Source organism: Dermacentor silvarum, chromosome 3, assembly GCF_013339745.2.
Source record: "Dermacentor silvarum isolate Dsil-2018 chromosome 3, BIME_Dsil_1.4, whole genome shotgun sequence".
Lineage (NCBI taxonomy): Eukaryota > Metazoa > Arthropoda > Arachnida > Ixodida > Ixodidae > Dermacentor > Dermacentor silvarum.
Window position 1 is genome coordinate 193,210,527 of NC_051156.1, and position 14,679 is coordinate 193,225,205.

Consider the following 14,679-nt stretch of genomic DNA (forward strand, 5'->3'; position numbering starts at 1 on the left):
CCGGTTCGAATGTGGGTACTAAGTGACAGAAACACTAAAGTCATGAGGATGACTCAGCAAAAATGACAATGACTCAGCGAAAAAGATTAATACTCAAAAACCACTGGAATGGGTTCGGACGTGGGCACTAAGTGAAGTAAATACTAAAGGATGATGGTAGAAGCCATAGTCATGAGCATGACTCAGCAAAACTGACAGTTACTCAGTGAAAAAAGATTAACACTCAAAAGCCACTGAAGTGCGTTCTGACGTGGGTACTAAGTGAAGGAAACACTAAAGGATGATGGTAGAAGTCATCGTCATGAGCATGACTCAGCAAAAATAACAATAACTCTGCAAAAAAATCAACACTCGAAAACCACTGGAATGGGTTCTGACGTGGGTACTAAGTGAAGGAAACACTAAAGGATGATGGTAGAAGTCATAGTCATGACCACGACTGAGCAAAAATGACAATGACTCTGCGAGAAAAGATTAAGACTCAAATTCCAGTGAAATGGGTTGGGGTGCGGGCAATCCTTTAAAGGAAGGTAACACTAAAGGATGTAGTAGAAGTCATAGTCATGACCATGAGTTAGCAAAAAGTGAGAATGCTTCAGCGATAAAACATTAACACCCAAAAACCAATGGAATGGGTTCGAATGTGTTACTAAGTGAAGGAAAAGGTTGATGGTCGAAGTCATAGTCATGAGCATGACTAATGCTTTCGACTTAAGGTCTCTTAGGTGTAGCTAAAGGAACTCCTGAGGACTCATGACGTGAATGTCATTACATGCGTGTCCTGTAGGTCATAAAAGATCCGCCTACGTCTTGGTGCTCTCATGGTGGTTTCGTTAACTTGGTAGGCTTCCCGCCCACTGCTTCGCATAACATCGATTCCCACAGGGCGTGGGATTTGCCGGCATTTTTAAGACTTAAATAGGGTAATTGATTCCCTATATCTATACGCGCGACTTACACAAAAGGGAAGTGATCAAGATAAGTAGCTATATGATATGTTCACATAGTTTGAGAACAGCATACATAATTATTAGTTCGACTGCGCGGTGTTTCTGACCAACTAGCATACCCTATACAATAACACACACACGACGAAAAAAAAATGAAGGGCTTTATATATCTGATAACACGTTTCGGAAGCTCACTTCTGCGTGGACCTATATGACAAGAGATGTCCTCCGCAGTACGAATAAATATAATTAAAACAATAATTAAAACGAAGTAAAGTGTGCGTGCTCAAACGACGAGCTGCCAGCGTTCAGGCCGCAGGGAAGCACGCCGACGCCGCGAAGACTGCGGCCACAGCAGGGACGGTGTGCGACGGGGCGTTGGTCGAGGGAGAGGAGGAGGTGAACGAGAAGAACGATCGGAACACGGTGCGCGTCGACTTGGCGACGCGACCTTCGCCGGTGACGGGTCGCAAGTTGCCCGCCAGCAGGCTGGTGCACGATGTGTCCCCGCCCAGACGCCAGCGCAGCTTGCGCATCTCCTCCAGCTGCGATCCGGAGAGAGAGAGAGAGATGGCACCGAGAAACATTCATCTCCATATCATCATTATCATCATCAGCCTATTCATGTCCACTGCAGGACGAAGGCCTCGATGTCCCTGTGATCTCCACTTACCCCTGTCTTGCGCTAGCTGATTCCAACTTGCGCCTCGATATACAGGCTCTGTTATAACGAAAGACTGAATGTTGCAGCCAGTATTGACCACGCTCTCGGGTGATGTGACGTTCCCTCCACTGTTGGGGGTTTTATCCGTCTGTTCATCCATCTGTCTATGTAGCTATAGCTAGCTGTTTGTCCGTCCGTGCCACTGTATGTATGTATGTATGTATGTATGTATGTATGTATGTATGTATGTATGTATGTATGTATGTATGTATGTATGTATGTATGTATGTATGTATGTATGTATGTATGTATGTATGTATGTATGTATGTATGTATGTATGTCTACTATCTGTGTCTGTCGCACACACACGCACACACATCGATACTTGCTCTATACAAATCATTGCTCTAAATCAGGCTTCTCCGCACAGAGTCTTCTTGCGAAGAAGCCAGCTTTGGCAAGCAGTTTTTCGCGAGCTTCGGATGCGAGCTTCGCGAGCAAGAACGGTCGTGTGCCGTGCGATTGGTGCACCTTAAAGAACATCAGATGGCCAAATTATTGCCTCACAATAAGATCATGGTTTTGGCACGTAAAGCTTCATAATTAATTTTTTTATTGAACGTATAGCTTGCTATGCTGCCTACAGGCTACCAAGACCAAAAAGACGGTAGGAAATTTCCTGGTGTAACGACAAAAGTAGTTATAACTGGGGACATCTTTCTTGTGGTACCGCGATAATATAGTTTACTTGTATATCTATCCCCTCCCCCAACACGTAATGTAGTGGACGGAGACAAGATATACGCAAACAAGACAGATGCGTTGTATGATTGATTGGTTTGTTTTATGTCTTGTCCCATCTGCGCTGTTCACCTCGTTGGGTTCGCGTAAACGCTGTCAGGTCGAAATAATGTCTTTCTCGGCTTTCCTGCGTCGAGCTCGTCTATAAAAAGAAACAAGCCGCATTTTCGCCCGAAAGGATAGCAAATTAGTGGACAGCTATACGAAGTAAAGATAATATTTTTATCGGCCGTATAAACTTGTAAACATAGTCATACTAACTAAATGAACAAGCATCGTATCACGCGCGCACAAGCAAACATGAACGTATTTCACTCGATGACCACGGAAACTCGCTGTCAAAACGCTGGAGTGAGCAAGCGTGGCAGGCCGCAGCGAGTGAATTGACCTTCGTGCGGCGTCTCTCATCAACGCGAACCGCGAAAACACAGCGCGTGGCGGACTGTGCCCCCGCCGCAGATGGTTTTCAAGATACAGCCGCACGGGCCAGCGAGTGTGGCCGCCGGAGCTGCCCAGAGTAGAATGCCCCCCTCCCCCCCCTCTTTCTACCCTCCTCCCGGAGGGTTGCGCATGACGGAAGACGGCGCGCTTCCTTCCCGCTTCCTCCCCTTGCGTGCGCGAGATTGAGCCGCGATCGCCCACTCACTCTCGCACCCTTTCCCTTGCACACAGCATACGGAGCGGCGACAATTTTATATTTATTGCCGTTGGACTTTATACGGAACCTCACGGCGACGGCGACGGCAGAATATGCGGCTAGAGTGTCCACATAATTGCTATCGCAATAAAAGAAAAGGGGAACAATCGTAGTATATGTAGTCTGTCGACGTTTTTAGACCGCGTGCGACGATCTCTCGAAGCGGCGCGTGCCTGTTTCTGGCCTATGGGAACGGTCCTCTGGAAGACGACGTTGATGGTTCGCTCGGTACACGGCGGGAAGGACAGGGAGCCCGGGTAGATGTAGTACTCGAGCGTGCTGCGCGGTATAAGCGACGACATCAGGATTTCGGTCGTCGTGTGCAGGCCCTGTTCGTCGCCGTGTAGCTCCTGTATGGCGTCCAGGAACGGAGCCAGGTCCTCGTTGTCGTCACTTGTCTCCTGCGCGCAAGCGCCGTGGAGCGAGACGGCATTACACCGATCCGTCTTGTAACGTTTGTTGGTACCGTTTCGGCATGATAATTCCATCACGCTTAGTGCAAACCGACTAGCCCAATTTTCCTGTTCTATTCAAAAGTCGACAGGTTTATTTAGTGTCTTCTTCTGATTATAAGGTGTAATTATTTTCTTACAGATTTATCATTTCATGGGATAACTTTTATTTCCCTTTTGTTTTGAAACGATGGACAAATAACTACTGCACAGAAACAAACAAATGGCACGTGGATAAATATAAGAAAGCATAAGGCACACAATGGTGGAAGCACTTTTATTTGGATCATCATTTCCTGTTTTTTGACGCACTAAAATCCACTGTCCTGAACATAAACTTGCCGTGGTCATTCAAAAGACAAAATTTAAAAACTTCAAGGCATTTTTTGTAAATCTGCTGAAGACATTGCGTGCTCCAAACATATAGCTTATTCATGCTATAAAAAAGAATGATTCTTCAATCTGCAAAACGTGCTTGGATATCACGGCCACAGATTTTATGAGCGAGAAAAATAAATGTATCTGGAGAAAATGAGGAAAGCAAACAAATGCCGCATCGAATCAAGAACAGGCGGAGAAATATGTGCATGTACGCAACAGAAAAAGCTTTAGTTGGCTCCAGGAGCAGAGACAAACATATGGCGACACGCGAAGCCCTGGTTCTAGCCACCATAGCCCTGGAATGTAAGCGCTGGGCTATGGTGGCTAGAACCAAGGCTTCGCGTGTCGCCATGTTTGTCTCTGTAAGAGACGCTCAGGCGGAGCAACTGCCGGCCTTGATCGCCAGGCTAAACCCGCCTGCTGCTACAATCCACCACCACCACCACCACCATGTCAGCGCTGTACTATAAATGGTGCGTGCCGTTCCTACTTCAACGCAGGTGAAAAATCACCTACCCTGTATGTTTGAAAATTAAGATTACGGCTGAAATATCGATGCACGCGATAAAAAAAAACTTGGAAGATAAAGAAAAGAATAGATCGGGTTTTTTGACAGTTTTTCCATCTAAAGCCCCCCCCCCCCCCCCCCGAATTCCCCTTGTGGGGGAGAAGGTACTTACAATAACTTCATTCCTTTTTAAAACAATTTGAATGACATCTGGACAGGCAACGCATTTTTAACAGCTGATTTCAAAAATGCAATATTTTTTCCCTAGTATATATATTCTTTATCATATCCACGACAGTGTGTGCTTTGTTTACGGCCTAATTAGCTAATTAACAGCAACTTGCACGATAAAGTACAACACACGGAATCAACACTGAATGTTCATAGTGCTACGGAACAGTATATTTGCCTTGACGAAGAGGCGAGCAGCGTGAAGACGACGACGAAGATTAGAGGCTAGTGCGGGCGAGTGCGGCCTAGGCCAAGTGCGGTGCATTTCCTTGTAAATATACTTGTATATAGCTTTTCGTCTGCGCCTTCCTACGTAACATATCTGGTGGAGGTGCGGGGCAATAGCTCACGACAATATTATGTCGTGAGCTATAAGTCATTGTTTTAGGCCATTTTGAAGTGATGTTATAGGTTGTCAAAGTTTGTCAAAAAAATGCCCACCTTGACATTAGAGAAAGAGGTCAATTTGGAAAATATCCTCTGAGAAGTATCAGAACAAAATTCACTTCGCGACACATCGCATCTATTTATCTTTCTGGACAAAAAAATGAAAATAAAGCGATAACCCAAATAGGACGAAAGATTTTGCTCCTCCACCACACAAAGGGCATGAAGATTGTTGTTCTGGGAAATCCCCCTTAAGGCTACGAAGGCTGATCGATATATTAAACCCGATAAGGCAGAACGCTTAGCACTCAGCTAGTATATCATGTTTAGAACGACAGAAACTTGAGCTAGTTGGCAGGGATTCATGTTACAATGAGGTATAGGCGGCAGGGGTAGGCCGACTATTAACTTGAAAGGTCGCGCAGTGGCGGAGCAGAAGGTAGACACAAAACGGATCTGCGTATGCTCAGACACAAAACGGATCTGCGTCAAACTTACAGCGACGTTCGTAAACTTTAGGAAGTTTGTGTAGTCCGTTTCTGTGTGCTTGTGTCCGTATCTGCACGCCAACCTTTTTCTAACATAAAATATGCCCTGTTTCACTCATCTGCTACCGTAAATGCGTCGCAGCTAGCACCTATTACCATCAAAGTTACTATACTTCTGTATACATTGTTTTGTTTTTTTTTCACCGGACATACGTGCCATGCAACACCTCAACGTTCGCAGTGTGCGTTTGAACAACAATGCCCCACGAAATCGCCACCATCTCTGCTGCTCCACCACGTGTCTCCCGGTACTCTTGTACTTCACACATTGTACTACGCTAAAACACTCTACTGAGCTTTATTACCCTCCTATCACGGCATCTATATACTCATTTACTATCTTATCTACCTATATCTCTCTCTGTGTTACCACTTCGATTATTTACGACCTGTGGGCTTACCTCAAAAAGTATGACAAGCACTAGCAGACCGTTGGCTTCCTTAAGACAGTCGTTATCGCTCATTATCTCTGTGGTGTGGATTAACTGCACCTGCAAGAATAAAAAAGAAAACGTGGCTAATTCTGAGTCCCTTCTCTGTCCACTGTGCAATAAAGAGACCAGTCTCTTTCTACACCTTCTATCTGTTTACTCCGGCTCAACGGGGGATTTCAAACCCGCCGTGATTGCTTAGTGGCAATGGTGTTGGGCTGCAAAGCAAGAGGTCGCGGGATCCAAACCCGGCCACGGCGGCCGCATTGCGATGGGGGCGAAATGCGAAAAAATCCGTGTACTTAGATTTAGGCGCTCGTTAAAGAACCCCAGGTGGTCCAAATTATTCCGGAGTCCCCCACACGGTGTGCCTCATAATCAGATCGTGGTTTTGGCACGTAAAACCCCATATATATATTTAGATTCCTACCGAGATAAAACAAAGCTGCACGCTTGTTTTCTTTTCGTGCCCTTGTTCAAGGAGGTGCCCGTTTATATTATAAGTCACGTAGGTGCGAAGCTCGCTAATTAAACGCGTCGTGACGTCTTAACCAGGGACCTGGCACCAAAGATCCTAGAACTTTAGTTCCAGACCCCTGCGCACGGCCACTGAAGCGAAGGCAAAAGAAGAAAGTATGAAAGTCAGAGAGATTGATTAGAACGACGTCCGGTTTCCTATCCTGCACCGTGGGAGGAAAGTAAACAAAGAGACGAAAACAGTGATAGAATGAGGGGAAAATAACGGTTTTCAAAAGTTCCAGAGCAGCCGAGGGACTATATAAGAGACGCCCATGTTTTGTTTTAATATGTTTTGTCATGTTTTAACATGTTTTGTTTTAATATGTCCCCCCAAAAATGCCTCGTTACACGAGCGCTCTTGCATTCGTCCTTGTCAGAATGTGGTCACCACGAGCAGGAATTTCAACCCGCAACTTCGTGCTGCAAAGTAGCAGAATGACGTACACTCTACAAATGCTTCTGATTTGAGCGTGAAAGCTCAATGATAAGCAGGGCGAAAACACGCTTGGCAGTGGAAATGCGTGCACATAATATTTTATAGCGCTATAGTTATCAGCTCGGGTGAAAACGAGGGATGGCCTTTCAGAAGAGCATGCAAAAATGAGTGGCGATACCGACCACACAGGACCAACGGCACAGGCATACGTCGTCTTCATTCGTGCACGCAGGGCGCATTTTGTACATTTCGCCATGGCATCTCGAATTCGCCATCTTTCTTGTTTTAATGGGCTCGGAAGGAGGCTACATACAGTCGAAACCGGATATATCGAATCTGAAGGGGATCACAAAAAAGTTCGATATATAGGTAATTCGCTATAAAAAAAAAACTAAAATTTTATACAAAAATGTTCAAATGAATTTTACTCCGTTCGTTATACACAATAATTCGTTATATGTAGGTTCGGTATATCCGGGTTCGACTGTACAGAGTTAAGACGTAGCCGCTCAGAGGAGGGACGCGTCGTCCTCTCTCGATTAATCATAACAACGGTGGTGAAATTAGGAAACCCCCTATTCATGCGCAGTGTACAGAACACACCTCGGCGGCATAGCCCTGTTTCTCGATGATGTGCTCTGACCCCGAGTCTCGCCCCTTGCCGAAGTGAATGGTGCCCATGAAGAAGCTGTACTGCACTTGCAGGGGCCCGCCGAACACGCCGAGGTCCAGGCCGAACGGGTAGAAGAACACTGCGTAGCACGTTGTCTGAAGTTCCGCTTCACGGATAGATAGATAGATAGATAGATAGATAGATAGATAGATAGATAGATAGATAGATAGATAGATAGATAGATAGATAGATAGATAGATAGATAGATAGATAGATATATAGATAGATAGATAGATAGATAGATAGATAGATAGATAGATAGATAGATAGATAGATAGATAGATAGATAGATAGATAGATAGATAGATAGATCTCTCTTTGGAAGAAACCCACGTGCCCTATTAGCCCTGTTTACATATTCCTATATAATGATACAGGTTCCTGTTAACCCATATGTTTTCATATACCGGGTGTTTCTACGAAACTTTCAGTAATATTTAAAATAGCCGTTTTGACGTAAAAGGACGTTTCCTTCGGAGACATGTCGTCAGTGGTGCCGACCAAATGACGGGTGATAAGTGGTAATGTGTGGTAATAAGCGGGCTTATCGTAATTGGGAAATTTAAGCGAGCTCTTTATACAAGCCATATGAAATTTTGGATCTGGTAAAGTTCGATTACCCCCGCGAAACTGTGGCGCGGTGAATTTCGGCTATCATAGCGCGCGAAATCGAAAGTGGAAGGCCGCAGCGAGCTCAAAGCCGCGCCCCTAGAAGCGACGTTGTGCTTACGTCACCCAGCAGCGGTCAGCCAGCGCGCTGCCACAGCAAGGAGCACAGAGCCCCACACGCTGGCTCAATAACACCACCTAGATAGCACAAGGCCTGCTCACTCCGATCCATGACGTAATGCGACCTAGCGCACTGCCAAAGCATCTAATAGGGATGCTCCCGAGTAAGCCGTGGTGATTTTGAGGTCACCGCTTTCGTCACGCCAGCCTTGGCAATGGAAATTTCGGGCCAGGTTGCATGACGTCATGGATCCGAGTGAACAAGCCTTGTGCTATCTAGGTGCTGTTGGCTGGCTACCCTCTGCTTGGTGAAGTAAGCAGAACGCCTGATGACATCAAGTGATGGTGTCACCACGTCAAACGTGACGTCACGCGATGGCGTCATCTGATGGCGCCACGCGATGCCTCTTGGAGAAGCAGCACACTGTGCGCGTCCCGCTTCTTTGCACAGTCTCCGGGATCGGCCAATATTTTAGAGCGATAGCTCTACAACTCCTGGTACAATCCCAGAAAACGCCTGGTTTCGTGAATATGACCTTCAAGCTCAGTCAAGGTCAAACTGAGACTGATCAGCCTGCCACTACCGGCGGAGCGTTCACGCAGCAATTTTGATGGTGCGCGGGTCACCATCGTCATCGTGTTAAGATAGAGTTAATTCAGACACTCGAACCCATGACCTTAGGTGGGAGTCGAACCCTCGAGCTTATGTGAGAGTCGAACACACCACCTTTGGCGTTAAGGCAAAGTTAATTAAAGCACAGAAAATTAATATAGAGTTAATTATAGGTACTCGAACCCACGACCTTTGGTGGGAGTGCGCCGAGTGCTGGTAGCTTCGTATGGGCTATGCTTTCGACGCTTAGTTCGCGTTGAAGCGTAGACGCAACATGAAGGTCAAAACGCCCGCTGCTGCTGCCGCGCCGAGCAGCGTCTGTGTGTTGTCTTGTGGTGGAATTGTAGCTGCAATAGTTGCTGACGGCGCCGAGCAGCGTCTTTGACCTGTCCCAAAGCAAGCAAAATCGTGCTATCGCTCGACAAACTTGGTTTAACCGCGTTCAACCATGGCAAATTTTTTTCGTGCGAGCACGCGGTCCGAACAATCTCGCCCAACTATAGGCTAACAGCTTCGCTCTAAAAAAAAAATAATAAAAGATTATTGCGGAGTTTCTCGGTAGTCTGCCCGAAATATCTTGCTAAACGTCTTACGCCAACGCAAAATGACAGGCAGCAAGCGTTATTTGTCTGTGTGGAGCAGGGACACAGGATGAGGAAGAGGAAGTTTCGCACGAAAGTCTCTTTCTTTGGAAAGCGCACGGTCGGGGGTGACAGGCCAATGCAATATCTCCGGCTGTATAGTGGTGTCACACGAGCGACGTGAAGCAAACGAAATGTGTCCCTATGGTTCGCACACGGATCGAGCAAACTGTCTGTGCAAATTTCAAACGACGCCACTGGTGGCTCGGTGTGAAGCGCCCATGTCCATGCAGTTTTCGACCTGGTGTATCCCACCAATTGCTGAAAACGGTGCCACAAAATATTTTATTTCTTTTCGTTGATTATAAGCTCATTCTTGATGTGCTTTGTACATTTAGGTGGAAAATAATCTTTTTCGTTCTGGAGTAGTTTTATGCCTCGTTCTTAAAGGATTAAACAAAATCCATCGCTTAAAAAACATCTTTCGCGCAAACACTCGTTTTCCCACAAGGTAAATGTATAGGAGCTCGGTAACGGTTGGAAATTTGCCACGCGCGTGTTTTGTTAACTGCAGTTCCGCAAATGACATACGTGAACCGCCGCGAACTGATCAAGCATACACTGTATGTGTATCGTGTTTTGCGTTGGTCAGATATCGGACGGCAGAAAACTAGGTGGGGTGATAAAGTTAGCAAATTCGCAGGCGCAAGTTGGAATCAGCTAGCGCGAGAAAGGGGTAATTGGAGATCGCAGGGAGAGGCCTTCGTCCTGCAGTGGACATAAATATAGGCTGATGATGATTTTGATGATGATGATGGTGATACGGAGTAAGGATAGTAGTTTTATCGGCAGTATGAACTTGGACACATTCGCTTACTAACTGAATTAACAAGCATGGTGTCAGCGCGCACAATAAAACATGTACACATCACACTCGATGGCCGCGGACACTCGCTTTCAAAACGCTGGCCTGAGCAAGCGCGGCTTAGCAGCGAGCGAAGTGACCTTCGTGCGGTCTATCGCTTCAACAGAAACTGAGTGGCTAAAGCACAGCGCGCACAAAAATAGGAGCCATCTGCAGTTCGCGTTCGAGATACGGGGCACGCGACCGCCCGCAGCCGCGTAAAGTACACGTACGCAGTTTCTGGCAGAGAAGAAGCCGCACCCGCTCCTTCCCGCGCTGCCTTCCCGCTTTCCTCCTTTCGCGCGTGAGATTGAGTCGCCAGTTCTCCGGCACCAACCGGTCGCTCAATGCGCAGTTGGTGCCGTAGCACAACGGCGTCCCCCTCCCTCCCTCCCATCCCCCCACGACCTTTTGCGCGACAGAGACGTCGCGTTTGCTCTCCGCTGCGAGTTTGCTCTCCGTGAAAGCGCTCGTACCTCGCGCGCTTTCATTCGCGCAAACAGCATAAGGCGCGTGGCGACGATTTCATCGCCCTTGGACTTTATACAGAACCTCACGGCGACGCGACAGCGACGGCAGAAATCTGCTCGGAGTACCTATATAATTGCTATCGCAATAAAAGCATGCCCGAGCCGAACGTTCAGCTACTCTCACAGCAACCGGAGGAGCAACGTGACGAGAAATCCCTCATATCTTGGTCGCGTTCCCTGCTCGAAGGAGAAAGCGCCTTTCACGGCATTCTGGGTTAGTGGGCCGTGCTCTGGACGAACACGACGAATGCGTTTCGAGCGCTCGATTGTAACATTGTGACCAGCCGAATGTTTTTAAACCTCTATGGGAGAGCGCTTGAAAGCGACCCGTCGAATGCGCAATATGGTGGTTCATTGAATCCGCTTGCCGTTGTCAGCGCTGTGAATGTCTGCTCTCCCGATGCACGCCTTGAGCTTCCGCGCTGTACATCTAAGTGGGCGCTTAGAGAGTATTGTGGGTATATGAGGCATGTATTGTCATGTCACATGGCTTCAGTGAGTGCCCCTTTAAGCTAAACGCGACTGTAACTCAGCGCTTGATCCGATAAAAGATATAGAAGAAGAAAACGTTTCCAGAAGAAAAAAAAAAACACCGTCGTGGACGGGAGGGAAGAAGACATGCTTGTCCATGTCAGTTTTTCAAAGCGAAGCTTCCCTTGCGTCTTCCCTCAACATTTCTTCTTCTTCTTCTTCTTCTTTCTCTTCTTCTTCTTCTTCTTTCTCTTCCTCCTCTTCTTCTTCTACTTCTTCTGCTGCTGCTGCTGTCTTGCAAGCCGCGTCGGGGGGTGATTGAGAACGTGTATTACACGTACCTACATGGTAGGGACGTGGTAAAGTCCTATGTGAGCCCTTTCCAGCGAGAACTTCTTGGGCGTCACCACGATGCCCTCTGGAGTTCTCTGGTCATTGTCACAGTGCCCTCTGGAACTACCTGGTTATCGACACAATGCCCTCAGGACGGCCACGATACGATGCGCTCGTGTGAGGGAGTGACAGTGCTAACTTGCTCGCAGGCTAGGAACAAGCGCACAACAACGCCTGTAGAAAACACGTCCCGCTTTAAGTATATATCAATGTCTCAGAAGTAGCAATGTCTCGCTCTGTGTTATGTGTACTACAGAGACAAAACACAAGTGGTGCATGCAAGGTAACATTTAACATTACATCACGACTGTAGTAGGCCGTCAACATCACCACCGAATATCGTCAATGAACGCAAGCAGCACAGAAAGCTTCACTTACATCGATTCCCACACTGCGTGGGATCTGCATAATTTTTTTTCTTTTCTTTTTCTCCTCTTGGTAACCTTTTCTTACAATGTGCACCCAACAAGCTCAGGTAAACAGTATGCTGTACTATACACTATACCACCTTTACACGAACGAGGACGTTGGAGTGATGAGACGGTGCTTGCTTACGTGTCGTGCCGACCATCTCGACGTCGAGCTGCAGATACGAGTCGTAGTTGAAGAACTGGATGGGATCGAAGTACTTGTACTCGGACTGCGCGAACAGCACCATGATGGGCGACTGCTGGGAGCCGCCGCATGAAGGGTACTGACGGTGCCAGGTACTGGAATCTGCGCACATCTATCTATCTATCTATCTATCTATCTATCTATCTATCTATCTATCTATCTATCTATCTATCTATCTATCTATCTATCTATCTATCTATCTATCTATCTATCTATCTATCTATCTATCTGCCCTGCCGTGTCCTGTCGTGTCCTGTCGTGTCTGTCTGTCTGTCTGAACTAGACAGTTGGACCCACCAAAACCTACAAGCTAGTTTTGTCTTTGGAATAAATAAGTTCACTAAAGTTTAGGTGGATTGTTTTTGTTTTTTCTATGGGGCTCCTGCTTTGCCCAGGGGGCGCTGCGAAAATGGTGCTAAAGAGCGACCTCTCTCCTGAACTGGGTAGCATCAAGCTCGGTCTTCTGCTTCGGAAAGCACGTTTACAATATGGACCCGCCATTTTCGGTTGTGTTGTACTAGGGCCTGCAGTGAATATCGGGCGCCGAATATTTTTTCAGTGGTGTCACGCTGCGTCAAGGCAAAAAATTATGCAACGCCAAGTACGGGTACGCCGTTCAAGAAATAAGCGGCGAAATTTAAGCGCGGTGTCAATCGCAAGTGAAGCGAGTCGCGTACGAAGTCGAACTTGAGGTAAGGTTTGCACGCTGCTAGATTCAGGCGCACAAACGCGAGGAAATGCTTGCGATAAATGAATTCACAGCAGCGATAAGCAGACATCATGTGTACGGAACTGCTCGCGCGCACGACGGTACGCGCCGCGCCGGCAGCGGTCTTTCAGCATGCCGCGAAATGGCGGGCCTCCTGCAATATTTGTTGACTGCATGCCGCTAGACAAGTAGTTATGCCTGGACTGTAGCGGCCATCTGTCCCTTTAGCAACTGATAAATAGCTGATGCAATGCATATGAGCTCGCAGTAACGTACTACGTGCGAATCGCGCGAGCTCGTGCACTGCTCGCTTGATGTAGCTTTTAATGACAGCGCTCGAACATCGATGTGCTCCGCTGCGTGAGGCCTTGAAGGAAGAAGGTAGAATCTGATGTTGGGATTCAGGCCTTCTTGCTCGTGGCAGCTCACGACGCAGCAGTAACGGCGGTGACGCTTTCTCGAGGCTGAGATAGGTCTCTCCGAATCGGCGTCGCCGATTACTTCTGCTTCCAGCATTACGCGTCCCACGGCACACAGAGAGTCCGTCTTCATTAAACTATAGGCTACGGCCAGCTCGCAGCGTGGTCTGGGAGAAGTGACGAGCCTTTTCGCACTCGCAACAGGGCAGAAAAAAGGGCGAATCGACGCAAAACTCGGGCTAGAAACGTGCTTCGCCACATCCAGGGCTCAATACTAACCAAGCTGGTACTAGCCAGATAACCTTTCTCGCCGCCACCAGGCGCCGCTACTATACTTCAAACTCCAGCGCAAGACGCCCATTAATAGTAGCTGTTACATTTAAGCAAGATAAAGCCGAACCACTCTTACTGAGCATTCCAGTGGTGTCGAACTTCAGGCAGAGTGGAAGCGTCCCGTAGCTCCAATTTACGACCCTGCAGCGCCGGTAGGTTTCTAGGAGTGTAAAAAAATAGGATCGGTTCATGAGCAAGTTAAGAAATCCCTACTGAAAAAGCCCCGTATTCCCCATAACTGCTATATCCAATAACATCATATGACATATGGGAAAAACTGATTTTTATATGGGATTCTATATGTTTCATATCGGATTATTGGATATGGGACTTATGGAGCATATGGATTTTTCAGTAGGTTAAGGCACGCAGATGGAGTCGCCCTTGGGCGTGAAAAGGGGTTTACGCTAGGGGACGCCATCATACACACGACACCGGACAAAGCAGTGGTCTTACAAAGCGGTTGCCAAAAATATTCAGTGGCGATTTAGCGCTAAATGCGAGAGATATGCGTTAGCAATACGTCGCACCCTCTTTGAGTGTGATGTATATACGTATACCTATCTTGCCTAAGCTAATTACGTATTATAAACATGCATATTCTAGTATTTTGCGTACGTCTCCATCTTTTCTCTACTTCTTAAGACCTCTCTCTCTCTCTCTCTCTCTCTCTATATATATATATATATATATATATATAACC

The 14,679-nt window shown here is 47.0% G+C and overlaps 1 protein-coding gene across 1 annotated transcript; it reads right to left on the minus strand.

The window, feature by feature from the left end:
* Positions 1-1,258: 1,258 nt before the first annotated feature.
* Positions 1,259-12,558, minus strand: LOC119445108 (carbonic anhydrase 1). Its single transcript, XM_037709431.2, has 5 exons — positions 12,456-12,558; positions 7,610-7,758; positions 6,022-6,111; positions 3,245-3,514; positions 1,259-1,495 (listed from the first exon to the last, which is right to left on the minus strand). Exons 1-5 carry the CDS (start codon positions 12,556-12,558, stop codon positions 1,259-1,261), a joined length of 849 nt encoding a protein of 282 aa, XP_037565359.1.
* Positions 12,559-14,679: the final 2,121 nt, after the last annotated feature.